Genomic DNA, 26,112 nt, shown 5'->3' with positions numbered 1-26,112 from the left:
TTTCTTTAACTAAAAATTTTGGTTTCTTGCTTATTATATTTTAGAATACTACTGAAACATTTCAAAAGAATGGTTCGTGACCGTATTTCTTGACTATTTCTCATTATATTTCTATCACATCATATGTATTTATAAAATATAACTAATGAATATCCAGATTAATAGAAAAATTGATGGGATGGAATTGAGATGTTCCTTGATAAAGAAAATAAAAAAAGAACACATTGATAATATCATCAAATAGCCTAGTTGATATCTTAATTGATGCGTGAGTGTTACTTTTTTCACGTGCTATTTTTCTACACGGTATAATAATAATTTCTCATGTCAAAAAAATATAATACTAATTTCTTTTCTTTTTTTTCGTGTAAAAAGTTTGACCGTTGACCTTTTGTATTAGATATTTACCCGCCAATAAAATCCAGCCGACCAATCCTACGTGGCAGTCATAACCTCCACCCAAAAAGAACCGAACCGAACCGAACCACCACAAAAGGCACAAACCCAATCTCTCTGTCTGTCTCTCTATAGAAAAGTTCTTTCATTTCTTCTCCTCTTCTTTTATTTTTCTCCGGTTGCTCAATCCGATCCCCACCCAGACATTTCAGAGTTTGAGAAATCAAAAAAAAAAAAAAAAAAAGACGATGCCTTTTTGCGAGGTGGTGAAAGAAGACGTCGGCCCAGAGACGACGCTTAACAATGCCGCAGTCAAGATCTTTTACAGAACATATGGTCATGGTCCTGTCAAAGCTCTTCTCATCATTGGTCTGTAAATCTCCCATCTTTTTCCCTCTTTTGATTGGTTACCCTGAGAGATTTCGATTTCAATTGTTTTTTTTTTTTAATTGTTTCAGGTTTAGCTGGAACCCATGAATCTTGGGGTCCTCAAATCAAGGGATTGACTGGGAAAGATAAACCCAACGACGACGACGAGGAGGATGGAATCGTTTCCGATGATGATTCAGGCATCGAGGTTTGTGCTTTTGATAATCGTGGTATGGGTCGAAGCTCCATACCTACCCACAAATCCGAGTACACGTTAGTCTCTTTCTCTTTCTGTTGCCCCCAATTTCAATATTGAAGAACTTAATTCTCTACTTTGTGTTCTTAATTTGTGAAATTGGTTTTGTTAGCTTTCACTCAATTTGGCTTTTGTATATTGGTGCAGAACAACGATAATGGCAAAGGATTCAATTAGTTTGTTGGATCATTTGGGTTGGAAGAGAGCTCACATCATTGGCCATTCTATGGGTAACTTTTGGTTTGTGTTTTATTGGTACTTTAAGTAGTTTTATTGCTTCTTAGTTCTTTTGGCTTTTTGATTAACAGGAGCAATGATAGCTTGCAAGTTAGCTGCGTTGGTGCCCGAACGGGTTCTTTCTTTGGCTTTGCTTAATGTTACAGGTGGAGGTTTCGAATGTTTCCCCAAGGTACTTGAACGATAGACGTGGCGCTATTGTTGAATCTTCTTTCTTTTGATAGCACTGACCTTGTTCCTATGTGTGAATCTGTTTCTCATATGTAGATAAAGTTTTGTTTTTATGTATCACAAGATACACACTTAGATACAAAAAATCTGACTATGGCCTTTTGCTTTTTTATGTGCTTTCAGCTTGACCGACAAACAATTTCAATTGCGATACGTTTTCTGAAGGCAAAGACTCCTCATCAAAGGGCAGCTGTTGATTTGGACACACATTATTCAAAGGTGGGGACTTTTTAGTTTCTTCTTTGATGTTCTGAATTTGTAAGAACAAAATTTGGCATTGAGCATTTGTTAATAGAGTTTGAAAATGCATTTTTTGAAAGTTTGCTTCATTGCAACTTTCGTTCTATATTGCAAATATTGCTGCTGTTCTCTCTGTGCCGTTGGAGCAAGCGATCAAATGAGTGAATTGGCTGACAAAGTCATTACTCTCGAAGAATTATTAACAATTAACTACATCAAACCATTGGTCTTTAATAATTATGTAAATAAAGTAAATTTTTATTACTGTCCTGAAGAAATATTTGAGCGTTCTCATGCTGTTTGTATATGCAGGATTACCTAGAAGAATCAGTAGGAACTAACACAAGACGGGCAATTTTATACGAGGTGGGTATACTAGTCTTTATGTGAAATTTTCTACTATATATACTACTAATGAATGATTTAAGGGAACTAATATTTGAGAGATGCAATACAGCAATATGTAAAGGGAATATCAGAAACTGGAATGCAGTCCAAGCACGGGTTTGATGGCCAACTTAATGCTTGTTGGTTACACAAAATCACAAAACCAGAGATTGAACTAATCCGCTCGGCTGGATTTCTTGTCTCAGTCATTCATGGAAGGTATGCAACACCAACGCAATTAGAATCAAAGTCACCTCATGCACTCAGTCTTGAGTTTGTTGATCTTGTAAAGCATCTTTACCTCTACATAGTATCTAATTTGAGTATGTGGTGGGTTATATGCAGACATGATGTGATTGCTCAGATATGTTACGCAAGAAGATTGGCACAGAGACTATATCCTGTTGCTAAAATGGTGGATCTTCATGGAGGTCATCTTGTAAGCCACGAGAGAACAGAAGAGGTACTACTGTCTTATTTATTCATTCATGTCTACCTTCTCTATCTCTTTTGCATCCGATGTATGTAAGACTTAATCCGCTGTAAATGTTAGTGGATGTCATACTCAGATTACCGTAACTTAACAGAAAATATATAAGACCGAAATGAAATCACACTATCCTGAAAATAAGAACAAGTTGGCTATGAATTTAATTAACTGACTTAATCATATATGGAGAAAAGTTCAGAGAGCCTGCTTGGAAGAATTTTGACTGTTTTACTGATCGAAAGTTGTATGCAATCATACTGTTACTTAATCGTGTAGTCGGTGTTTGTTACGATAGCAAACTATAAAGACTTACAGGCTCTGAGGTGTTTTAGGAATAGCATTGCTTGCCACAATATGGAAGAGGGAACAAAGTTTCCCATGCTCTGATCAGTTGTCAGTATCTCTATTTCCTCAGAACCTGGAAAAAAAAAAGATTAACATGTACCTTCTGGTCAATTTCAGGTTAATAAATCTCTTCTCGAGTTAATCAAGGCGTCAGAAATGAAGAAAAAACCAACTGATTGGACTAACCTCACCATGGAAGATCCAGGTATAGATATACACACTTCTCCATTGTTTAGGCCTTTTAGACCAGCCTTTTTCGTTGAAGGTGTTGTTCTTAGACTAGCATCAGTATACCATTAAATGCTTGCTCTGTTTCGTTTCCTCAGGTTATTTCAAGATGAGACTAACATTGATTAGAAGCTCCTCGGAAAGCAAGAGTGCCGTCTCTCCTGGACATTTCATAATGGAAAAGTTCAATCGCTTTCTACTTTTCCTCTTCGGACTTCTGGTTTTGGCATTTGAGTATGCAAGAAAAACTTTCAGGATGGTAAAACCCGTCAAAGTTGGACCTTCTCTCACATAACAATAACCCTTCACATTCCAATTTGTCGACCAAGTAAGCTCCTCTTGACTGCTGAACTATATCAAAGATAGAACATTAGAAACTAAACTTATCATAATCTGACGTCTTTCGACAGAAATTGTCATACAAGCAATGATGCAGTGATTCAATGATCAAGCTGATGAAAACATAAGGGCTTAAAGATAATCTTGCTGCAAACAGAGGCTAAGAGAAGGAGACACTGCTTTTACATGGAAGAGATAATACAATACCAACTGTCGATATATACACACGTGTAGAGGATCAATACAACACATTTGTTCTGCGAATGTAATATGTAACTATGAGACATCGAAATCTCAGTTGAGATACGTGTTTCTGTGTACCTATATGAGAACACAACTGTTTCTTAAAGTTTCTGCATAAAAATAAGAATTACAAAGAGTCCTATTCAATTACGCTAAAATCACTAGGCTATGATTATTATCTCTATAAATGAATAAAGATCATAATATTAGAAAACAGTTCAATGAATTGATATAAACATTGATTCTAGCTAGGTTTCATGAATCTTTCATGCATCAAAAAAAAAAAACATTCATGAAGGATAGCTTCTATAGTTATGAAACATTTATTATAAGATGATGAAACAACTCAACAAGCTAGCTTGTAATTCTTGAAACAAACACAAAAAATACGAAAGAGATGAGAAGAGGACGACATGCCTGGTACTGTTTCTGCCTGAAACCAAAGCTTCATTAAGCTTTTCGTCGGTGAATTATGTGCGTAGCTGAGAGATGGAAGTTATAATCTAAAGAACCAGAGAAAGAGAAGAGAGAGCGAAGAGATAGCAAAATGAGTAGACGAGAGATGCTTCTTAATTAGTATTGTGTTCAAAGATTCCTTCATGCAAGATATACTCTTCGAATATACCCATATCCCTCAATTCGTCTCGCTACAAAAAAAAAAAAAAAAAAAAAAAAAGAGTCATGGGCTTGGAAATATGAGGCCCGTTTATGTAGCCCACTCAAATCCTGCTTCTGTATTTTTTTTTCCTGTGCTCGTCGGAAAAAAAAAAAGGGTTTTTTGCCAAAACCTCCTCCATTGACGAAGGAAGGAGCAGAAAATGGCTTCGACTGTTCCTGCAATGACTCGTTCTGACCAAACCTGGGATTATAGCTGGTATGTTCTGTCAATTTCTCTTACTTTACTTCTCTGGTTCAGGAATTTTTCGATTCTTCTATATAGTGATTCGATTCAGCTCTTAGTTTCTGGTAGTTCGTAACGTGTTTGCTCTGTATCTGATGATATATAGAACTTACGGATTCGATTATAGAGATCTTGGGTTTGACACATTTGAAGGAAAAGACTCAAAAGTTTCGATCTTTACCCACATAAACAGAGTAATACGACCTAGTTAAAAGGGTTTCATTGCTGCGCTCAATTAGGTTAATCCGAACTTCTGAACTTGCTCTTTAGGGCTTTGGCTTAGAGTTCCACAACGATTTTGATTGGATTACATTGTTATAAACTTGGTATCTTTTCAATGGGACTTTGTTAGGGATATTGCTGTAACTGAGTTTTTTTTTGGCAATGTGCAGTAATTTGGATGTGAATTTTGAATCGGAAGAACATGCTTTGATTGCTTATACATCATTGGCTGTTGATAAAGAGGTTTTGGACATTTCTCAATTCTATTACAGTATATAGATAGAAATTTAGTTTCCAAACAAGCCTTTTCCAATTTCACTGTTGTTTGAATTTGGTTTATGTTGTGTGATCATTGATGCAGTTGCAGCCTGATAAAGTGAGAAGAGTTATGTCTGTATCAAACAACAAGCTTTCTGTGTGAGTTTCTTCAAGTTCTTCCATCGCCTTATTTGATCTTGACTAGACATCTTTTGAGTCCATAGAACCTATTCGACTTCTCGCCTACTTCTTATAGTACTAGTTTTGATCATTGTTTCACCGGATAATTTTACAGGCATTTTGAAGCGATAGAGGCAAGGCTACTTCGTGCTTCGTTCTCTGCGTTTGTCGACGTTCTTACGCTGGCCACAAGAACAATTCAAGAATTTGGGCAGAAGTGAACCAACAAGAAGATTTTTGATTCTTTCTCATTTCTCACCCAGAATTCAAACTTAAAATGTGTTTTAGTCAGTTCAGTGGTTGCTCTGAGCACAAACCTTACGATTTTTTTTCACTGTGTTATTCAAAACAATGTATTATTATTATGTAATGTGAACTGGATTTGAGAAGTGAATGAAGATGATTACAGATTAAAGCTTTTTTTGACTGGACTACGTTTTTTATTTTCATTTACGAAATATGAATATATAATTAGTTCATTACTAGAGAGACTCTCATTAACTCTTAATCCTCTTTCCACATCAAATGTATCTATCATCGTAACATATAACACATGCATCATCTAATGCAAATAATAACACACAAAATCTCCATTCATTTAATACCGATTTTGATCTTTTAGTAATTTAGATCTTTATCACTTTCATGCATTGACTTTGACTATTTTTAACCATCTTTTGAGCTTTAATTAAAGAAACAACTAATACACAATTCAGCCCCCATGATCATACAATTAACTTAAGTCACACACGGTATTTAGTAAAAGATTTAACAATTAATGATTATACGCTTTGGGACTTGTAACTCCCATTACATTGCACACAATCCCTATGAACAAACACACTAATCTTCTTTTTGACAGAGACTATACATACGTAATGAGTTCATCACCATGTTCCACTCTCCTACTAAAAAAAAAAAATTGTTCTGTTTTGTTTCAATCACTGACTCTTCAACAAATGGATCCTAACTCTCTCTCACTACTCAATTCTCCGAAAATCGAAAACGATTATGATCCAGATTCGTTATACGACATGTTAGACAAGTCTGTAGGAAACCTTTTTTCTTCCTCAACAAGTTATCTCTCGTGTCTTGGTTTTGTTATTAATCGTTTTGTGGTTTCTACAGGTTGCCTCCGTTAGAGTCTCTCCTCGATATAGAAGATCTGAAACCAACTCGGGGTTTGCATTTTCAGTTTCAGTACGAAAGCTTTGAAGATCTCTTCGAGAGCATTGACGTGACTAACATAATCCCATCTGATGATATTGACATGCCGGCACAAGAACCCTACATCTCCAGTGGTTCCTCATCCTCCTCGCCATTGGCTGTTCAAAAATACTGTCCCAGTTCGAACGTGAGATCTGAAAAGAGGACGGTGAAGAAGAGGAACTCTAAGAAAAAGAGGCAGGACAAGTTAGAGATGTCTGAAATCAAACAGTTCTTTGATAGACCAATCATGAAAGCTGCGAAAGAACTCAACGTGGGACTTACCGTGTTGAAGAAGCGATGCAGGGAACTAGGTATTTACCGGTGGCCTCACCGGAAGCTCAAGAGTCTTAACTCCCTCATCAAGAATCTCAAGGTGCAACATCATTATTTAAGTAATAGCGTTTTAGTATTTATTACGTTACGTTTTTTATTTTGAAAGTGTGTTTGAAATTGATTTGGTGACCAGAGTGTTGGAATGGAGGAAGAAGTGAAGAACTTGGAGGAACATAGGGTTCTTATAGAGCAAGAACCTGATGCTGAGCTCAGTGATGGAACCAAAAAACTGAGGCAAGCTTGTTTCAAAGCAAATTACAAGAGACGAAAGTCACTTGCTGATGATTACTGTTGATCTTCTTTTAGTTTTCCTACAACTCTTTTTGTTGTTTGGCTTTTAGACTGATGTGTTTTTGACCCAATTGGTCAATCCATAATATCTAGGAAATATGATTCTTATATTTTATAGCCACTTACTCGATGGAACTAAGCAACATTTTTAATGTAGCAGCTAGAAGCGTAAAAGACAAGAAACTTAGGATCTGCAGAACCTTTAGTAGCTTGTCGATAATTCTTGTTTGAACAGAGAATTCGAACAAGAGTTTGAAAAAGTAATTCTCTTTTATTAATCAAAAACCGAAGAACAATAAAGCTCCAAATCCTCTACTTATACTACTTGTGCAATAAACTAAATAAAAACCCTAAGCTAATGTCGGTAAATTAACGAACACAAAAGGAAATAATTAAACAACCAAAAGCCCACAAATAAACCAAAACTAGAACTCTCGCTTCAGCCCAGGAAAGTGTGTAGTTACGCTGCATCAGGTCGCCCCGGGTAAAGAAAAATTCGTCCCTGAATTTTCATCCTCTTCATCAGCCACATAACGAACTAAGTGTTTAACATTGAAAACGTCAGATGTGTTCATGTGGGGAGGGAGACGGAGTCTATAAGCATTGTTGTTAATCTTCTCAAGCACTTCTAATGGTCCGACCTTTCTGGCTTTCAACTTGTTATAAGTGTTTGACGGAAAACGATCTTTGGTGAGGACAGCCCAAACTTTATCACCTACTACAAACTGAATATCACGTCTGTGTGAATCGGCAGCAGCTTTGTATTTTGAAGAAGCAGCTTCCAAATTGGCTTTGACTTGTTGGTGAATGTTTGCAAAATTGTCAATCATGTCACAAGCCCTTCCATGAGAACGTGTCCGATCTGGTGCTATACTTAAATCAATTGGACCTCTCGGCATAAAACCATAAACCACGTGAAAAGGACTATAACCCGTGCTCCGATTAATAGCATGATTTTGTGCAAATTCAGCCTTACACAAAACAGAATCCCAAGAACGAATGTTATCTCCAACTAAGCACCGTAACAGATCACCCAAGGCTCGATTAGTGACTTCAGTTTGACCATCGGTTTGTGGGTGGTAAGCAGAACTCATGTCGAGACTAGTCCGAAGTAAACGCCACAACGAACGCCAAAAGTGGCTCAGAAATCGTGAGTCCCGGTCTGACACAATTGAAAGAGGAAGGTCGTGTAGCTTATAAATCTCGCGAAAGAATAACGTCGCGACCTGAACTGCATCAGTGGTTTTTTTACAAGGCACAAAATGGACCATCTTTGAAAATCGGTCAACCACAACAAAGATAGAATCATGTCCACGTTGAGTGCGAGGGATTCCTAAAACAAAATCCATACTTATGTCGGTCCAAGGCTGAGAGGGGATTGGTAACGGTAGATACAATCCCGCATTGGAGGCATGTCCCTTGGAAGCTTGACAAATTCCACATCGTACAATATAACGTTCAACATCACGTCGTAATGTCGGCCAAAAATAAGATGTGGTTACTAACTGAAGGGTGTGATCCCTACCAACATGTCCTTCACCATGGAGTTCTCTAATCACTTGTAAGCGGAGACTACAATCTGGAATGCACAGTCTACATCCCTTGAATAAAAACCCGTCAACAATAACGTAGTCATCACTGTTTCCACGTTGAGCATCAGTCCAAATTTTTCCAAAAAAAGGATCAACTGGGTAGAAATCGGGAAGAACTGAAAAGCCAACAACTGAAGCATGCATCGAAGCTACCAAAGCATGACGACGACTGAGAGCATCGGCGACTCGATTAAGTGTTCCCGCCTTATGCTTAATAACAAAAGTGAATTGTTGAAGGTAAGAAAACCAAGCAGCGTGTCGAGAGGATACCTTATCTTGAGAACTCATATGTTTAAGAGCATCATGGTCTGTGTATAAGACAAACTCGCGGTGAAAAAGATAATGTCTCCAATGTTTCACCGCTTGCACCACAGCGTATAACTCGACATCGTACGTACTATATCTCTGACGTGAACCTGCAATTTTCTCACTAAAAAATGCCACTGGTTTTCCCTCTTGACTTAAAACTGCACCAATTCCTGATTTAGAAGCATCACAATGAAGTTCAAAGGCAATGTCAAAGTTGGGAAGTGTTAAAACCGGAGCTGTTGTAAGCTTTGTCTTAATCACGTGAAAAGCATCATCTGCAGCTTTGGTCCATACAAAGGGTGTCGACTTGATGCAGTCAGTTATAGGTGCCATAATGCTACTAAAATGGTGAACAAAGCGACGATAAAAGGATGCAAGACCATGAAAGCTTCTAACGTCTGTTATCGTTTGTGGAGTTGGCCAAGAACTAATTGATTCGACCTTAGCTGGATCAACCGAAAGACCTTGTCGAGACACCACATAGCCGAGGAACAGAACTTGCGAAACTCCAAAAGAACACTTCTTGATTGCTCCAAACAATTTTTCTCGTCTTAAAACTGTCAACACATCACGCAAATGTTGGAGATGATCTGAAAGGGACAAGCTAAAAATCAGTATATCATCGAAATATACAACAACACAACGTCCTATAAAAGGCCTCAAAGCTTGGTTCATAACACGCATAAAAGTACTAGGCGCATTAGACAACCCAAAAGGCATAACTAGCCATTCAAATAAGCCTTCACGAGTTTTAAAGGCTGTTTTCCATTCATCACCAGGTCTAATACGAATTTGGTGGTACCCGCTTTTGAGATCAAGCTTTGTAAAAATTGTGGCTGACCCAATCTGATCCAGCAAATCATCAAGACGCGGTATTGGAAACCTATACCGAACTGTAATCTTGTTAATTGCGCGGCTATCAACACACATTCGCCATGTACCATCTTTCTTAGGAATAAGAAGAGCTGGTACCGCACACGGACTAAGACTTTCACGCAAATATCCTTTTGACAACAATTCTTCAACTTGATGACGCATCTCATCATGCTCTTGTGGTGACATACGGTAATGAGGTCTATTTGGTAAGGCAGCGTTTGGAGTGAGATCGATGCAATGTTGAATGTCACGTAAAGGTGGCAGACCAGAAGGCAGTTCTTCGGGAGACACATCACTAAATTCAGCTACAATATGCTGGAATTCAGTTGGCACATCGCAGCTTAGTGGTGACGACACAGGTTTTAAAATAAGAGCCATTCCACCGTTAGTCCTCTCGCATTCTTCAAAGAATTGTGTGGCCTTAACAAACAACACAGGTTGTGAAGACTTTGGTGGGGTAGAAATTGGATCTGAGTTTGTGTCAGATTGTGAAGATGGAGCCGAATCTTGTGAAGGTAGAAGAGTAATACGATTTCCTTCATAGCTGAAACTGTAGGTGTTAGCAAATCCATCATGAATTGTTTGTCGGTCGTATTGCCATGGACGTCCTAACAAAATATGACAGGCATCCATTGGTATCACATCACAACTAACTGAATCCTTGTAACTTGTGCCAATGGAGAAAGGAACACGACATCTCTTGGAAATTCGCAAATCAGTTTGTGCATTGAGCCAAGCAAGTCGATATGGCGTAGGATGTCGTTCAGTGACAAGAGCAAGTTTAGCAACAGCCTCTTCTGAAACAATGTTCGTACAACTACCTGTGTCAATGATGAGACGACAAACTTTCCCTCGGATTGTACAGTTGGATTGAAAAATGTTTTTTCTCAACCAAGATTCGTCGATGGCTTGCGGGGTTAAAAAATTTCTCCTAATGACTAAAGCAACACCGGTATCCTAGATAACTTCTCATCATAGATAACTTCTTCCTCACCAAACAGGACGCGCTTAGGACAAGAGGCTTGGCGATGCCCTGTTTCCCCGCAGTTAAAACACTTAAATGTCAGAGATCGTATCGGTTTCATTGTCGAGGTTGTGTTACTAACATCTTCAGCAAGAGACAATGCAGGCTGCTCTGTTTTAATGGCGTGGCTAGCTTCCCCATTAGTAACAGATCGAAAACGAGGGGTAGATGAACTCCACGCAGGAGTTGGACGCAAATTCTGCTCAATTAACACAGCTCGTTGATGTGCTTCAGAAATCGATGTTGGATTAAAGAGCAAAAGCTGATTTTGTATCTGTTGCTTAAGACCTCCAATGAAACGTGAAACAGAGTGCTCCTCTGCCTCATACAAACTGTTGCGAGCAAGCAGAGAAAAAAACTCAGATGAATATTCATCAACACTTCGAGTTCCTTGTCGCAAATTCTGAAACTGGGTGTAAACTGTCCTTGCATAATTGTAAGGAAGAAAGTAACGACGCATATGTTTCTTCAGTTTATCCCATGAATCCACACGACTTTTTCCCGAATTAACTCGCTGGACTTTGAGTTGTTGCCACCAGGCCGAAGCTCTACCTCTACACCTTGTTGCCACAAGAGGCACACGCTTGTCACCAGGGACACTTTTGAAGTCTAATAACTCCTCCGTCGCACTTAGCCAGTCAAGAAACTCCTCTGGTTTCAAGCTGCCCGAGAACTCCGGAAGATCGAGTCGAAAACCCGACTCCCAACGGTGATTTTCTCCTCCCAGAACATCACCTAATGCTCGTTTCTGGTTTCCATGTTGTTGGTTTCCCCCGACGAACGGATTGTCATCATCCCCTTCAGAATCTGCATCAAAAACCGGATTATTCCGATTAGGTTGTATCGGTCGTGCTTGAGCCTGAGCTTGAAGCACAGCTCTCACAGTGTTTGCAACAGAATCTTGCATAATTTGCCTTAGATCCTGAGAAAACTCAGTGAAAACCTCACGGAAAGCAGAGGTCTGCTCGTCACGGTTTTGTTGTTGAATCTTTTTCGGAGGCATGGTGAAAGAACGTTGCTGGCTCTGATACCAACTAATGTAGCAGCTAGAAGCGTAAAAGACAAAAAACTTAGGATCTGCAGAACCTTTAGTAGCTTGTCGATAATTCTTGTTTGAACAGAGAATTAGAACAAGAGTTTGAAAAAGTAATTCTCTTTTATTAATCAAAAACCGAAGAACAATAAAGCTCCAAATCCTCTACTTATACTACTTGTGCAATAAACTAAATAAAAACCCTAAGCTAATGTCGGTAAATTAACGAACACAAAAGGAAATAATTAAACAACCAAAAGCCCACAAATAAACCAAAACTAGAACTCTCGCTTCAGCCCAGGAAAGTGTGTAGTTACGCTGCATCACTTTTTTATCAATTATTTTCATGAATGAAATTAAGGTTGACGAGTTAGATAAATTACCAATTTTCATTCAAAATAAATTACAAATGCATTGATACAATGATTGTATGGAAATGTGTGCTTTACATAATTTAACTACCAAATTTAACTACTTTGACAAAATTTACAAAATAAAAAAACTAGCAAAGTCAATTATAGACAAAGATGTATTATTAAAGACAAATCTTTCATTTTTTGTGTGCAATGTCTTTTGAGTTTTGGTTGAAATGTCTTTTGAGTTTTCACATCAGTGATAATGATTTAGTTCATTTTCAAAAGATCTTTATACTTTTTTCTTAAATTCCGTAAATTCAACAAGAATAAAAACCTAGTTGTCATTGTAAATCATAATAGTATTAAAATGTTTCCTTGACAGATTTGTATAAAATAAAAGTATGCACACAAAAGAAGACCAATTAGTATACCAAATTACTATAGAAAATTAAATTAAAACTGTAGAATTAAATAGATTCGATTTTTAAACAATGGAAGAGTTGGTTCTTTGAAGACCCTCTTGCTTACGCTTCCATGGAATCACTTGCTTAAACCCTTCGTAAACCCTTGCCTGCATTTATAAATATAGAATAATTAGGTTTACGCTTTTACTTCCCTCACATGCAATATAATGCATACCAAAAAAAAAAGCATACATTATTGCACACATATTTTAATCAATTTGACAATGATTTTTATTTTTTTTTTGTTGTTTTGCATTAAAATTGACATTTCAATGGACAAAAAATTCATATAAAATTTGAGAATTTTGTGAGTATGAAACTTTTTATAAAACTTTAAAGAATCAAAAACTGAATTTAAGGAAAAAAAAAAAGTATGAAACTTTTGATTAAAAACTTACCCAAAATTCAGACTTTGTTGTATGAGAGAGATTAAAAAAGCTTCCTTCTTTTCTCTTAATCCTAAAAAGTTTCACTTTTGCACCGCCGTCTCCGGCGACTCCTCCTCCGGTCCAATCCTTCCGGCAATGACAACCGTCGTCTCTAAAACGTGGAAAGTCAAATATACCCTCGGACACATCTTTACATTTCCCAAAACTTCCCCATCTACTCGACCCACCACCAAACAACCTCTGTTCTTTCTCGGGAGCCGGCGCCGGAACAACTCCTCTAAGCTTCCTAATCACAGCTGACGATCTCGGAAGCGACAGTGAACGACGACGTAAATCGTAAGGACCGTCAAGAACAGTCGTCGGAGAAGGCTCGTTCACCGACGTCGTGGTTTCTCCCGGCAAGAGAAGCCTCGGAGGAAGGTCAAGACCTCTCACGACACCTCTCTGATTCGACGACCTCGCCGGTTTTTTAATACGAAGAGGCTTCCCTGGAGCTTCTTCCCATTGAAAAGGAACAGATCCGGCGATATTAACCGGTGGTGTAGCTAACCCCGGAGTTGTTTCGTATGCTCTGTTATTATTATTCATTGGATATGAAAACAGAGGAAGCTTAGGTGTTGTAGAAGAACAGAACCGTTCTTGATCATTTACAAAAACCATATTTTTCTTCTTTGGAGATGAATTTTTAATGTTTTTGACGTTTTATGAAATGGGTTTGGATTAAATAGGAGAAAAGAAGAAACCTTTAATGGGATTGGATTCATTTGAACAAGAAAAAGGAAAAGTTTAAGGACGATGAATAGTAGTGGGAGAGGGAGGTTAGAGAAGACATGATGGACAAGAAAAGATAAACTATTAAATGGTGTTTTTTCCGAATTTAATAAAATAAATGAAACGGCTCCTCTTTTGTGTTTCTTGTTCACGAGGGATGTGGTCTTTTTTAATTTTATTTTTTTATTTATTATTATTGAAAATTTGAAAACGACTTGTTAATTTGAGTACCTTCACTATCAAAAATTCGTGAATAGTTAAGATATCTTTAGTTATGCCAGTTTCATTCATTTTTGTACGTAAACTTGTAGATTGAAAGTTAATGATTAGGTTCCAAAACGTTACATGTGAGGGTGTGTCTCGTTGTTATCACTTAGAAGGACACATGCTTTGTTAGTTTGTTTTAGCTTTTAGGCAGTGATATAAAACTGCAAATCTTGTGGGATAAGTGTTTTGTAAAAAAAAAAAAAACAGAAAATATTATTGGTAAGAAAATAATAAAGGTAATCGTGATGGACGTTGACGTGGACGTGTTGATGGACCAACGGTCAATTTGGTTTAGGGATTGAAAAAGTCAAAGGGCAGCTCGCTTTGTGTTCTATCTCTCTCTCTAGTCTCTCTATGTTTGTCGTTGCATCAGTTATGTTGCAGCGACTTTTGTGTAGAAACGAATGTGAGGATTCGGAGCATCATGCGAATCTCCCGTCTCTTCGCCTTCTCTTAGTAGTTTTCATCTTTCATGCATTATTTAGAATTAGATGTATCAATATTTTATTTGTTGTATATCTATGTTTGGCATGCAACATATTGAAACTTCATATATATATGTTTCTGTTGGAATCTGTCGAAACTATAACTTACGGCAAAGTTTTGAAATACTATAGTATTTTTTTCTACAAAAGTATACTCTTTTCATATCAAGTTCAACCAACACAAAAAAGAAAAAAAAAACAAAAACAATTTTTAACACTAATTAAGCTAAACCACAACTTAAATGATTGATATATACTATATCGTTTATTTTTAATTTCTTTATAACATCTACATTATTATTCTTGCGTTGACTATGAAATTTACGATGGTTGATTGGTTAGACATTACAATCACAATTACAAGCAGAATGAATCCGGATTTGATTATACAAGCACTCCAATTTATATTACAAACCACGTATTATATATATTTAAGATTTGTTTTATGTCAAAAATTTGATTTAAAAACTAGAAATCAAAGAAATTCACATGTTATATGTTAGCTAATTTACATGTTATATGTTAGCTAAAACCATTTTTAGTTGTAGTTAGTATCTCAAAAGTATAAATGAAAGTAATTAAGTCACGTTGGTAAGATGAGAATTGAGCTTTGATTTTAACTTTGTTAGGTTAATGAGAATTGAGAGGCCAATGACATTAGTCAAATGTTACTTTCTTCTCTTAGGCTTAATAGTTTAAGAAGATAATACTTAATAGAATGTGAAATTAATCTATGCCATTCGTTACGAAATAAAAGAAGAAGTAAAAGGGGAATTATAAAGATAACCCACAACGAAGGCCTCTTTATTTTATTTTTGGGCACTTGTGTGCTTTTTAGTTTTTTCTTATCATAAAGCAATTCGATTGCGTTTACGAAACGTGAAGCGAGTGCTAGAATGTGTATCATTTGTAAAAGTGGAGAAAATATTTCTCAACCACAAGCACAATTTCTTAGAATTCATTTTTTTTGATAAATTAGAATATTAGAGAGATTTAAATCTAAAAGCCAAAAGGTGTTATGATCTTACCTTATAAGGTCTTGGAGACCCTCTAACTCTAATCAGTAAAACCACATTTTAAAACTCATTAAAAACACCAAATTTAGTTGTCGAAGAGTCGCCAAGACTAAATTTGGTGTTTAAAATGAGTTTATCAAACCTACAATAATGGTTTTCTTAAAAAGTATTTTTAAAGACAACTGTTTTTTTTTAAAACCAAACTTTCTAAGTTTTTCTGTTATAAATACCTTTCCTCTTTTGGTATAACATTATATTGCAATAGGAGGAGATAACACAAGACGCAACTACCAAACATTGTAGATTGAATGTTTGTAGCTTTCATAAAGAGGCAAAGCAGAAAAAACACATGCAAAATGCTTTTTACTATCATTTCTAAAAGCTACTTTTTTTCTACTATCAACTTCCAAAAGCGACAGATACATCCAATTTAATCCCCATCCTTTCCTTAGCCAATTAGGTCTTTTTATAATATGTGATGCTTTTTGTATAGGGGCTTTTCTAATTTGGCTGCTAACCAACACCGAACCAAAATTTCTGGTCTGTATGAACCAAACCAATAATCTGATTGAGCATCTTAGTTTTTAATACTATAACACACAATTAGTGTGATGCAGGTTTTGTAGCTCCACATCTCTCTGAAATTGACAAGGTTTCAAAAAAAGATGAAGAAAGCTGAAAAAGATTGAATTAACTAAGATTCTAGGAGTTAATTTAAACACAAACAGAGGACTCCTGTATATATATTAGTGAATTCTATATACAAAAGCTAATTGTTCTCATTTACCTCAATATATAAAGAGCTTAATTAAGAAGAATTGTAAAGAATTTACACATTTTGTAGCTTCTCATACTCGTAGGTCCACGTCGCCCCGTCGCTTCAAATGTATCATTCCCTCACGAGCTAATGTGCCTTCAAGATCACCTATGCTTCGGGATATCCTAACCTCAAGCCCTCTCTGCACTTCCTGAAACAGACTTTTGATGCTTTCTGCAAAACGTTCTGAATCAAAGCTGCTAGTAGAAGAGGATGATTCAGTAGTGATTATTCCTACTAGAACCTCAACAAAGCCAGAAGCGATCTTGGATTGGATTTCCATCAGTTTTTGTCCTGTTGCCACTATGTATCTTTGCAGCTGAAATGTCTCATCTAAGAAATGCTCTAGTGATGTTTTGGTTTCCCCATTTGCTCTGATGTTTCCACTAATCTTCTCCGGTTCATTCACATGCTATAGATAATGGTTAACCGAAAAAGAATCAGTTTATGTTAACAGAGACAGTATGTAACTGGTATGAGATAATGATTGCTTACCATTCTTTTGCACAAATCATCAATCTTCTCTTGTAGTGATTGATACCTTGTAACTTGTTTGTTGAGCAATGTAATGATCAATAACAAAGCCCTTTTCCCGGTATCACTGCTATTTTTTTCCATCTCTTGGCTCTCCGGTTTCCCAATATATCTTTCAAGCATCATCAGTTGTTGTTTGAGCCTTTTGATCTTGTATGAAACTCCAAGAGCATGAAGATCCATTCTCCAAGGTGGATTGTTTGTGCTTGATGACCTTATTAGGCTCTTACTCTCCTTACCATTCCCTTTTTCTCTTTTCTCTGGTAAGAGTCTTTCGTTTTCAGATCCTTCTTCAGCATCAGATTGAGCAGCCTTCAAAGTTAAATGTCTCAACTCATCAGGAGAATATGATTCCCTTCCTTTTTCAGTTGCATTTTCCTGAGAAACTTCCCTTGATCTGAATTGTTTTTCTCGCTCTTCTGGTTTTGTGTCCTTTCTTCTACAACTCGTATTGTTCTTGTGGGGTATCAAGCTTTTGAGCTGAGTCTTGAATTCTTGTTTCTTCAGGGAAACCGATTCTTCCCCTCTTTGATTTACCATGCCTTCCAACTGTGTGTTTTCGTGTCTCAACTGTGACATTTCTTGGTTCATTCCTTCAATACAAGATCTCAACCGCTTTAATTCTAATTCGGAGTTCATGAGATGCAAACACAAAGCTTCAACCTTTTCATCTTTTAGTTTCATATGATCTGTAAACTCCCCCTCTATCTCTCGGTTCTTCCCTATCACTCTAATACAAAGTTCTTCCTCACCAAAAGTCAAATTCTCACGCTTCTTTGCAATTTTATCCACTCCTTTAAAATGTATAAACGGAGAATCAGAATCAATTAAATTTTCAAAAAGAGACTATACATGAAACTTGAAGCTCTTCGAGGACTTACCTAGTTCATTGAGATCACCAATAGAGTAGGAATCCATGATTTGTGGGATGATATCAGGATCTTTATTCAACTCCAGATGTTCAATATGAGTAATGGAAGGAACACTGTTGGTTTTAGACTTACTTGTGGCTTCAAAAGCAAACATGCTTCTCAGTGACCGTCTCTCATGTTTTCTAGATTTTGAATTCGTTCTCCATTTCTTTACTTCTTCTTCATCTTGCTTCTTTTTAGCCTCCTTAAGCAATGTCATCTGTTTCTCGGTCATGTCCAGTTTCGACTTTTTCATCATTACAGACAATATTCGATCTTTCTGTTCCAAATCTTTTCGCATCTTAATGACTTCCAATGACAAGTCTTCAAGTTCAAGTCCTTTAGCCTCGATTTGCTTATTTGCACGACTCAGTTCAGCTTCAAGCTGTCTCTGGCTAGAAGCAAGCTCAAGGAATGTCTTCTTCTGTCTCCACAGCTCAGACGAATGTTCTTGCACATCTCTCTCTTGCGTCTCCCTTAAATCTTGAACTTCCTTTTCTGCTTTGACCAGCCTTTCTTCTAATTCTTTGCATTTACGCTTCTCTTCTTCCATTACTTTATCTTTAGATTCCACTAAACCTTCCTTTTCTTTTAATTTTTCTTGCATCTCCGATAAGCTTTTTCTCTTCCTCTTCTCAATGTTCCTTAGTTCCTTCATCAGAGCCTCAATCTGAAGCCTTATTCCATACCTCTCCCTTAACCAATTCTGTTTTTGAGACGCGAATATGCTAACTACCTTCTCATTAGCTTTTGCATCTTCATTTCTCACTTTCTTCAACTCTGTAATTATACTATTGGCATCATCAAGCCTCTGAAGAAGCTTACTCTTCTCCTCATCAAAGATTCTCCTAATCAGTAAACCAAATAGCATCATATTGCTCCTCATCTCGCCCTGTTTCTCATCTCCCATGGACATGATGATGGCTGCTCTTAAAAAAAACCACAGACAGCAGCAAGACAATCAATCTCCGTAGAGATGTGACTAAATCTGAATCTCAAGACACAATTTGCCTATTACAATCCATCTGATAGGAAAACAAAAAGCAAAAAATGCTTATCAGAGAAACTTCTGATTAAATTTAATATGAAATCTAACAATCCAAAACAGAAAGAAAAAAAAAGATAGCAAAACTCAAATGCAAGAACAGAAAGGGTTTAAATTGATACCAAAAGAAAGAAGAAAAAGATGTCAGTGAAGAAGTCTGAGATCTTACGCAAGATTTAAACAAAGGTTGAGTGAAATTGCAAGTTTAAGCACAAGAATACTGCAAAAGTACATGTGGTATAGCATGTTATATTGTTGGGTGGGAGTTACATAAGCTTTTCAATTTATTTTTTTCGAGATGGTGATGGCAGAGGAATAAAGTTTGGTAAATAAAAAACATCTGACACACATGTAAAAACACTTTCAAAAGAATCATGTAATAGATCATCCTTACAGATAGATAAAAGCAAGAAATGTATGCTTCTCCTGGTTTCATGTTTAACACAAAGGCCCCTTAACATGTCCCACACTTGCTCTTACTTTCTCATTCCAATAATCTCATTTTTTGTTTTCTGCAATTCATTTTTGTAAAACTTAACAATGGGTTTGTTATGGAGAGCAAGATTAAAAAAACTAAAAGCCACCAAACGATAGCTTAACCAAGATTCAATCCTCATTACTGATAACTTCAGAATGAGATTGGCACTTCTGTTGTAATTTTTGAATAGAAAATAGAAAAAGAATTTTATTTTTCCCATTGGGGTGAAAAAACACTGTATCTGCGACATACATACTCTTTCATCAAGCTGTTATGAATTGATATAGAAATATCAAAGAAATTTAAACCACAAAAAAATGATTAGAGGTTTAATAAAAAGTGGGCCATGTAAAAAGTTCAATCATTCCATTTCACTATCAAACATTAACACCTTTAAATTATTCTTTGAAATTTACATAAGATTTTTTTTTTTTTTTTTGACAATCATAAGAATTTTGTTTTTTTAAAAAAAGCTTTTGTTCTTTGAGGCATTGTTACAAACAACTTGAGAACTACATCATTCAATTGCTGAAATAAACAAACAACCCATCACTTGTCTATTCTAAATTCGAAAACTTTTTAATCCGAATCAAACAGTGAAGCTTCCAAATACATACATCCAAATTCAAAACGCGTTCTTTTTTAGAAACGAAATGCAGAAACTTTCACTACATCAGGAAAGAAACAAATCAAGCGGCTGAGTCAGTTTTATAGTCAACCTTGCTAAATTAAATACTAAAAAGGGTTAAAGATTGAAAATTTATTATAGAAGAAGTGTTAAAGATTAGACATTGAAGTACCTCTCTGTAAGTAAGTAAAGTGTTGAACAATGTGAGAGGAAGGATTGGTGAGGAAGAAAGGTATAGTATTGTTTAAATAAAAAGGTCATCATGATGATGAAGACAACTATGCAAATACAAAAAGCTTCTCTTTATCTCTCTTTCGGGATCTTACTTCGAGAACCAATCAAGCTTCTTTTTAATGTTTCCCTTTTGATGATATCTGTAAAGCTGGGAACTTTGTTTTGATTAAATAAGATGATGGTACCGAATTTTTGTAACCAACCCATTTTATAGCCATTTATTAGTAAACCATATATGACACACGCTTTGTCTCAATCAGGCCCATCATCAGGCCCAATGGATTTTTGCTTTCTATATTCAGTTTAAGTTCCAAATCCAATGATGCTGTTCGTAAAACTGCGAGAACAAAAATATATGCACAAATCCAATCGTAGTTTCAAACAGTCACCGTTTGGGTCAGAGAATTAGGCAGTTTTTCCTTTCCCAGCTTGTTTAGTCTTTGCTCAGTCGTCGTCTCTCAAAGTCTCAATCTATAGCAACTTTATTTCTGTAGACGAGTTTATTTATTTCTTATATCCAACATTACCTATAAATTTCACATGGATTCCGAACGTCGATTCTAGCTCACAAAATATCCAACAAAAGAGAAAAAACGTTTGTGATTTTATTTCCGTGGCTTCTCATTGTCTGTACCTAGATCAGTCTAGCCCCGCACACACCATAACCCTATCTAAACAGAGTTCGTTCAACTTCCTATACCAAAATCCACCATTCCTCCTAGGTTTACTGCCATGGGTTCATCGAATAAAGATCACCACGACAATTTTAAACGGTTAGACAGCCAGTGGGATACTAGTATACTCGTACACACAAAAACTAATATCCCATTACTACTACAAACTTTCATACCATAGCCAGTAGCCACGTTTAGTTTTACAGTGCACCCGTCCGCACCGGTTTGAGGTTCTGCCTACAGATCCAACGGCTTATGTTTCTTTTTTTTTTTTTTCAATTTTATCATCCTCACTTGACGCGGCGTGATCTCAATGGTAAATCTTATAAAGGTCTTCGGTTGTTTATTTTAGTTCCAATGATGATGTGTGTGGTACAACGAAGAAGTTAATAAAGTTACACAGTATAAGCATATATCAGACGTCTTTATAATTCTTTTCTATTTGTGTTACTACTACAATCTATATACGTATATAGCAATCCATGTAAACCACTAATGGAGACTTTTCTTTATCCATGAAAACCACAACAATAATCAACCACATATGATATTAGTATTTCAAATTAACGGATGGTTATTTTAGGAGAATTGTGTTATCTTTATAACCTTCTCCGATCCTTTAGTAATTTTTTTTTTTTTTTTTAACTTTTGTTGCTTCAAATTTGTAAAATGATAAATTTGATCAAGAAAGTTACTCGTTTACACGATTTTAATCTTCAAATCCCTGTGAACTACATTTGTTACTCTTGCTTTATGTGCATCTATAACACATTCAAGACAGATTGAATAAAATGGTTCAAAAAGGTGATAGTGACAGACCCATGTTCTCTTTATCTTTACTGGTTATCTTCAATTCACGGCTTTCTCTTAATTAAATTACATAAATATTTTAACAACCATTCGTCTAAACCGCGTAACAGAGATAAAGACGGAAATGAACTTGAGGAGGTTTCATAATTTTCAATAAATAAACTTCACATAAAGAGTAATTTATTCGATCCCATAAAATATTTCAAATAGAATAAACCAAATTTAACTATGTTTAACAAATAAAATCATAAAGCCAAAATGATATCAAAGTAACACCAAAATAAAATCTAAACAATATGTATACTAGAAAATCATAATTACCCTTAAATCTAAGAACCAAAATGTTTTTCTTCAAGGGACTTTAGGGGGGGGGGGGGGGGGGGGGAGAAGTCACCGACTTCCATATTGTAACCTTTCGTACACAAGATTTGTTTTTATGTTGCTTTAATGGTTGTTGATAAAGATTTTAAAAATGCTTTGATGTGCGACACATACGTTACCAATGACCTTTTCCTACACAACGGTGACATTAATTATATACATTGGTCACATTCCCATTTTTTTCTCATGTTTGTTACCACCCATTTCTAGTGAGAGTTATTTGAGTTCTTAATAGAAAACAACACTTCTGACTTCGACTTCGACCTTGACCAAAACTATTATTACGTCCTCGCCCACGTCCACGTCCACATCCGTGACCATGTTGGTAACCATGTTTTTTTTTTTTATCATGGAGAGATGTCACATTTGCTTCAAGGAATTGAGTAGAACCATTTGGGCGCGACTTATGATTTTGCAATAGCAGTTCACTATTCTGCTCAGCTACAAGAAGAGAGCATATAAGCTCTGAATACTTCTTTACTTTTTTCATGCTATTGTATATATGCAGGACAACATTATTAGCGTAAATAATATGTTTTCTCTAGCATTATTGCATCGGTAACATGTGTTTCACACAACTTCAGCTTGGAAGTGATCTTAAACATCGCTAAGTTGTATTCAGCTATAAACTTAAAATCTTGTAGTCTCAAATGCAATCACTCATAACGGACTTTGGGTAACACCACAATTCTTTGGTGATCATTAATGTCATTTAGATCTTTCGAAATAATTTTTGGATCTTTCGCTCTCAAATATTCATTTTTCTTTCTCATGAAGGTGACGACGAAAGAATATTATAGCCTTTAGATTTGATTTTGATGCATGATACACTTCTCTTTTTTATTGCATCATCTAGTTTTTCAGAAACTATATATAGTGCATCCAGCACCAAGACATTTCTGGATATCTCAAGGACCTCGAATTCCAAATTTGTAGTTGTACATTTTTGAAATTATATAAATGTGATTATATGATCATTGGTTTTTCGAGTAATAAATCAATATACTACATTTGCTTAAATAAATGCAGTATCGATAGTGAACAGAATAATATTAATCACACTATATTAATCACACTAAGCATGTGACTAACTATTATGAAATCATGATCGATAGCAGTTTAGTTTTTAGTTATTTTAAAGCCAATCATGACACAAAATAAATAGTTACTAGTAATAATTAACAATTAACAAAAGAATTTTAGCAATGTTCGATGGTTAAATATACTTCATGACTATAACTATAACTATATGAAATATTCAAACTATTATACTAAAGCTATAAACCAATAATAGAATTATAGATCTAGGTAAAAAAATAAAAACAGTTTATAGTTCAAAACAGCGTTTTTCAAACTATAGATTTAATTGTTTTAAAAATAAAGACGTCAATGAATTCAATAATAAAGCACCATAGGAATTAAATATGTAAATAATGAACGGAACCATGAAGTCATAATCATTCAATGAATCAAACGTATATGCTACAATAAATAATCAAGCAACGATTGTGAAGCAATAAAGCATAAACAAATATAGACGTAGATGCTTTCTTACCATTTCAACAATAAGATAAATGGATAATATATTGACTCTAATACCATAAGACAATTGAATTGACCTCATCGTTTATTAATAAACAAAAATCATAAGATATAAATGAAACAGATCTATCTACAATGAACTGATTAAAACAACTACTATGGTATTGCACTAACGAAGGATCTCAATAATAATTTTGATATAGTCTCACGCGTTATTAAGCATGAGAGTATCGATTAATAAGTTTGAGGTTACTTACCTCGTTGTGCTATAACGCGTTGTAAAACAAAGGTTAGGGAATTGTTTATCTTATGTAATAGTAAAAAAAAAACTACTATCTGTTTGTAACAGCGCTAGACGTAATCAGCATAGCATTCAAGCTCATGTGTAATTTATTTGTATGATGAGTTAGAGTAAAAAGGTAAAGGGGTTGAAACTTATTTTCAGTTGAAAGAAAACAAAAAGATAATTTCTATATTATTCCTTTGTTTGTTTCAGCCAAATAATAAAATATTCCACACACTCTCATATTGGACTTTATCTCTTTTCGTTTTTCTTTTCCTATCTACTTTATTCTTTCTTTGTTATTCTATTATATTATTTACCAATCACGCCCCCTCAATTTTAGTTGGAAAAATAAGAAAGAGAAATCAGTAGATTTTGTGGTGATGACAACTGACACGTATACAATGAAAATTGTATTCTGAATTTCTGATTGTACAGTACTAATTTTAAAGAGAAATTGTGTTTTCTTTATGACCTTTTTCTCTAGTTATTAATTAAAATAGTTGTACGTTTGCTGCTTCAGATTGGATCAAACAAAATTACTTGTTTATACGGGTTTAATCTAATACCATTGTGAATTACAGTTGCTATACTCTTTGCATTATGTGGATCTGCTAACACAATTGATACAGAGAGTATGACTAAGTCGGTTCAGAAGGTGGATAGAGAGATCCAAATGTTCTCTTTAGCTTTATTGAATGAATATTCAACTACTCACGGCTTTGTCTTAATAAATCACACAATCTTTTAAGTTTTAACCATATCATATTATCATTCATCTACCGCGTAAAGAAAATTCATGCAAAAGAAAAAAAAACCACGTAAAAAGAGAAAAATTAATAAAAACGACGATGTCTATAATTGGGAATTGGGAATATCTTGTCACTTTGTTAAGGTTTCGAAAGGAGTAGATTAAAAGGTCGATATATATTTAATACTGTAAATGCACAATCTCATTATATATATATATATATATATATATACTTTATTATTTTTTTTTTTCAACCAAACATTAAAATTAAAATATAACTCCATGGTTGGTTGTCCAATCCGGAGAATAAGAGTTTACAAAAATAGTTTCAGAAACTAACAATTTTGAAGAACGAGCAAGACAATCAGCCCTCACATTTGACGTTTGCGGGATATAGTTAAGAGTGAAGGAGGGGTAAGACAATCTGAGGGTGCTAAAATCATCTAACAAATTAGAGAAGGCTGGCCAATCATCAGGAGACTGCACCATTGCAACTAACTCTGCACAATCTGTCTCAAATAGATGGCAATCAAGACCCCCCCGCCAGGAGACACTCCATAGCCCAGATTAATGCTTGCAACTCTGAGTGTAGCGGAGAAAGACCACGCCGGAGACAACGAGCTCCCAAAGATAAAGTCGTCTCTTGGCTGCTACAATACCACCACCCCAACCCCACAAAAGGATCTGAACCTTTCCAGAAACCATCTATCTGACATTGAGGGGTGGGGTCCCGTACCTCCAAAGGTGGAGGTGGGTGTAAATGTCTTGCAGAGAAGGACTTGGCCTCCTCCCACAATAATTTGTCATGCTCTGCTTCTATTCCCTGAAAAACTTTTTTATTCTTGTCTTTCCAAATGGACCATACAATCCAGGGTAGGCGGTAATTTAAATTTGAGATCCCGGACTGGGAGGCTGCCCGCCAAAAAATGTAATCCAAATACGGATATACGGAGCCGTAAGGAAATCCGTCTAGGACCGGCCCAACGGGAGACACCTCCCAAACCCGCCGCGAACGGGGGCATTCAAAAAGAGCGTGATTAATAGTCTTTGCCCCCGACCCACACCACATACACATAACATCGCAGCCGACACCCTTGTGGGCTAGCCGGTCCAACACAGGGAGAGTCCCAGACGCAATCTGCCAGAAAAAGTGTTGCTCCTTCGGAGGGATCTCAAGTTTCCAAGCTTGTGCCCTAAGAGCCGTGCACGACGGACCGTATTCAACTTCCATGAGCATTTCCTGTGCTAGTTGATACCCCGATCGGACTGAATACTTTCCAGAATTGG

General features: G+C 36.0%; 5 protein-coding genes and 1 long non-coding RNA gene across 10 annotated transcripts; 3 read left to right on the top strand and 3 right to left on the bottom strand.

The window, feature by feature from the left end:
• Positions 1 to 492: 492 nt before the first annotated feature.
• Positions 493 to 3,908, top strand: LOC104761314 (uncharacterized). Of its 2 annotated transcripts, XM_010484385.3 has the most exons (11): positions 493 to 765; positions 855 to 1,038; positions 1,169 to 1,251; positions 1,330 to 1,430; positions 1,613 to 1,708; positions 2,042 to 2,095; positions 2,187 to 2,335; positions 2,462 to 2,579; positions 3,069 to 3,156; positions 3,278 to 3,507; positions 3,590 to 3,908. In XM_010484385.3, the coding sequence occupies exons 1-10, from the start codon at positions 645 to 647 to the stop codon at positions 3,472 to 3,474; spliced, it is 1,191 nt and encodes a 396-aa protein (XP_010482687.3). In that variant the 5' UTR covers positions 493 to 644; the 3' UTR covers positions 3,475 to 3,507; positions 3,590 to 3,908. The 2 variants fall into 2 exon arrangements, with proteins under 2 accessions (XP_010482687.3, XP_087353677.1); XM_087497551.1 differs by having other exon boundaries at positions 520 to 765; positions 2,187 to 2,579.
• LOC147922950 (uncharacterized) lies at positions 1,970 to 4,319 on the bottom strand. The gene is made up of 4 exons (XR_015588156.1): positions 4,179 to 4,319; positions 3,138 to 3,525; positions 2,920 to 3,024; positions 1,970 to 2,656 (listed from the first exon to the last, which is right to left on the bottom strand). It is a non-coding gene; the product is annotated as an uncharacterized LOC147922950 (long non-coding RNA).
• A 171-nt stretch (positions 4,320 to 4,490) lies between these two features.
• LOC109130551 (uncharacterized) lies at positions 4,491 to 5,737 on the top strand. The gene is made up of 4 exons (XM_019240229.2): positions 4,491 to 4,635; positions 5,055 to 5,127; positions 5,246 to 5,301; positions 5,438 to 5,737. The coding sequence occupies exons 1-4, from the start codon at positions 4,580 to 4,582 to the stop codon at positions 5,541 to 5,543; spliced, it is 291 nt and encodes a 96-aa protein (XP_019095774.1). The 5' UTR covers positions 4,491 to 4,579; the 3' UTR covers positions 5,544 to 5,737.
• A 411-nt stretch (positions 5,738 to 6,148) lies between these two features.
• On the top strand, positions 6,149 to 7,419 carry LOC104763418 (protein RKD4-like). Its single transcript, XM_010486792.2, has 3 exons — positions 6,149 to 6,367; positions 6,451 to 6,904; positions 6,998 to 7,419. The coding sequence occupies exons 1-3, from the start codon at positions 6,153 to 6,155 to the stop codon at positions 7,157 to 7,159; spliced, it is 831 nt and encodes a 276-aa protein (XP_010485094.2). The 5' UTR covers positions 6,149 to 6,152; the 3' UTR covers positions 7,160 to 7,419.
• Positions 7,420 to 12,686: 5,267 nt separating this feature from the next.
• LOC104761313 (uncharacterized protein At4g00950-like) lies at positions 12,687 to 14,180 on the bottom strand. The gene is made up of 2 exons (XM_010484384.2): positions 13,208 to 14,180; positions 12,687 to 12,916 (listed from the first exon to the last, which is right to left on the bottom strand). Exons 1-2 carry the CDS (start codon positions 13,856 to 13,858, stop codon positions 12,830 to 12,832), a joined length of 738 nt encoding a protein of 245 aa, XP_010482686.1. The 5' UTR covers positions 13,859 to 14,180; the 3' UTR covers positions 12,687 to 12,829.
• A 2,270-nt stretch (positions 14,181 to 16,450) lies between these two features.
• LOC104761311 (uncharacterized) lies at positions 16,451 to 20,567 on the bottom strand. 4 transcript variants are annotated; one of them, XM_087500277.1, is made up of 5 exons: positions 20,323 to 20,567; positions 19,214 to 19,556; positions 17,970 to 19,024; positions 17,050 to 17,882; positions 16,451 to 16,966 (listed from the first exon to the last, which is right to left on the bottom strand). In XM_087500277.1, the coding sequence occupies exons 3-5, from the start codon at positions 18,913 to 18,915 to the stop codon at positions 16,586 to 16,588; spliced, it is 2,160 nt and encodes a 719-aa protein (XP_087356403.1). In that variant the 5' UTR covers positions 18,916 to 19,024; positions 19,214 to 19,556; positions 20,323 to 20,567; the 3' UTR covers positions 16,451 to 16,585. The 4 variants fall into 4 exon arrangements, with proteins under 4 accessions (XP_087356403.1, XP_087356402.1, XP_010482685.2 ...); XM_087500276.1 differs by having other exon boundaries at positions 19,439 to 19,556; XM_010484383.3 differs by lacking the exon at positions 19,214 to 19,556.
• Positions 20,568 to 26,112: the final 5,545 nt, after the last annotated feature.

The sequence above is a fragment of the Camelina sativa genome, chromosome 18, assembly GCF_030686135.1.
Source record: "Camelina sativa cultivar CO46 ecotype springtype chromosome 18, ASM3068613v1".
Classification (NCBI taxonomy): Eukaryota; Viridiplantae; Streptophyta; class Magnoliopsida; order Brassicales; family Brassicaceae; genus Camelina; species Camelina sativa.
Note: the sequence above shows the minus strand (reverse complement) of the source record. Positions and strands in the feature narration are given on the sequence as shown.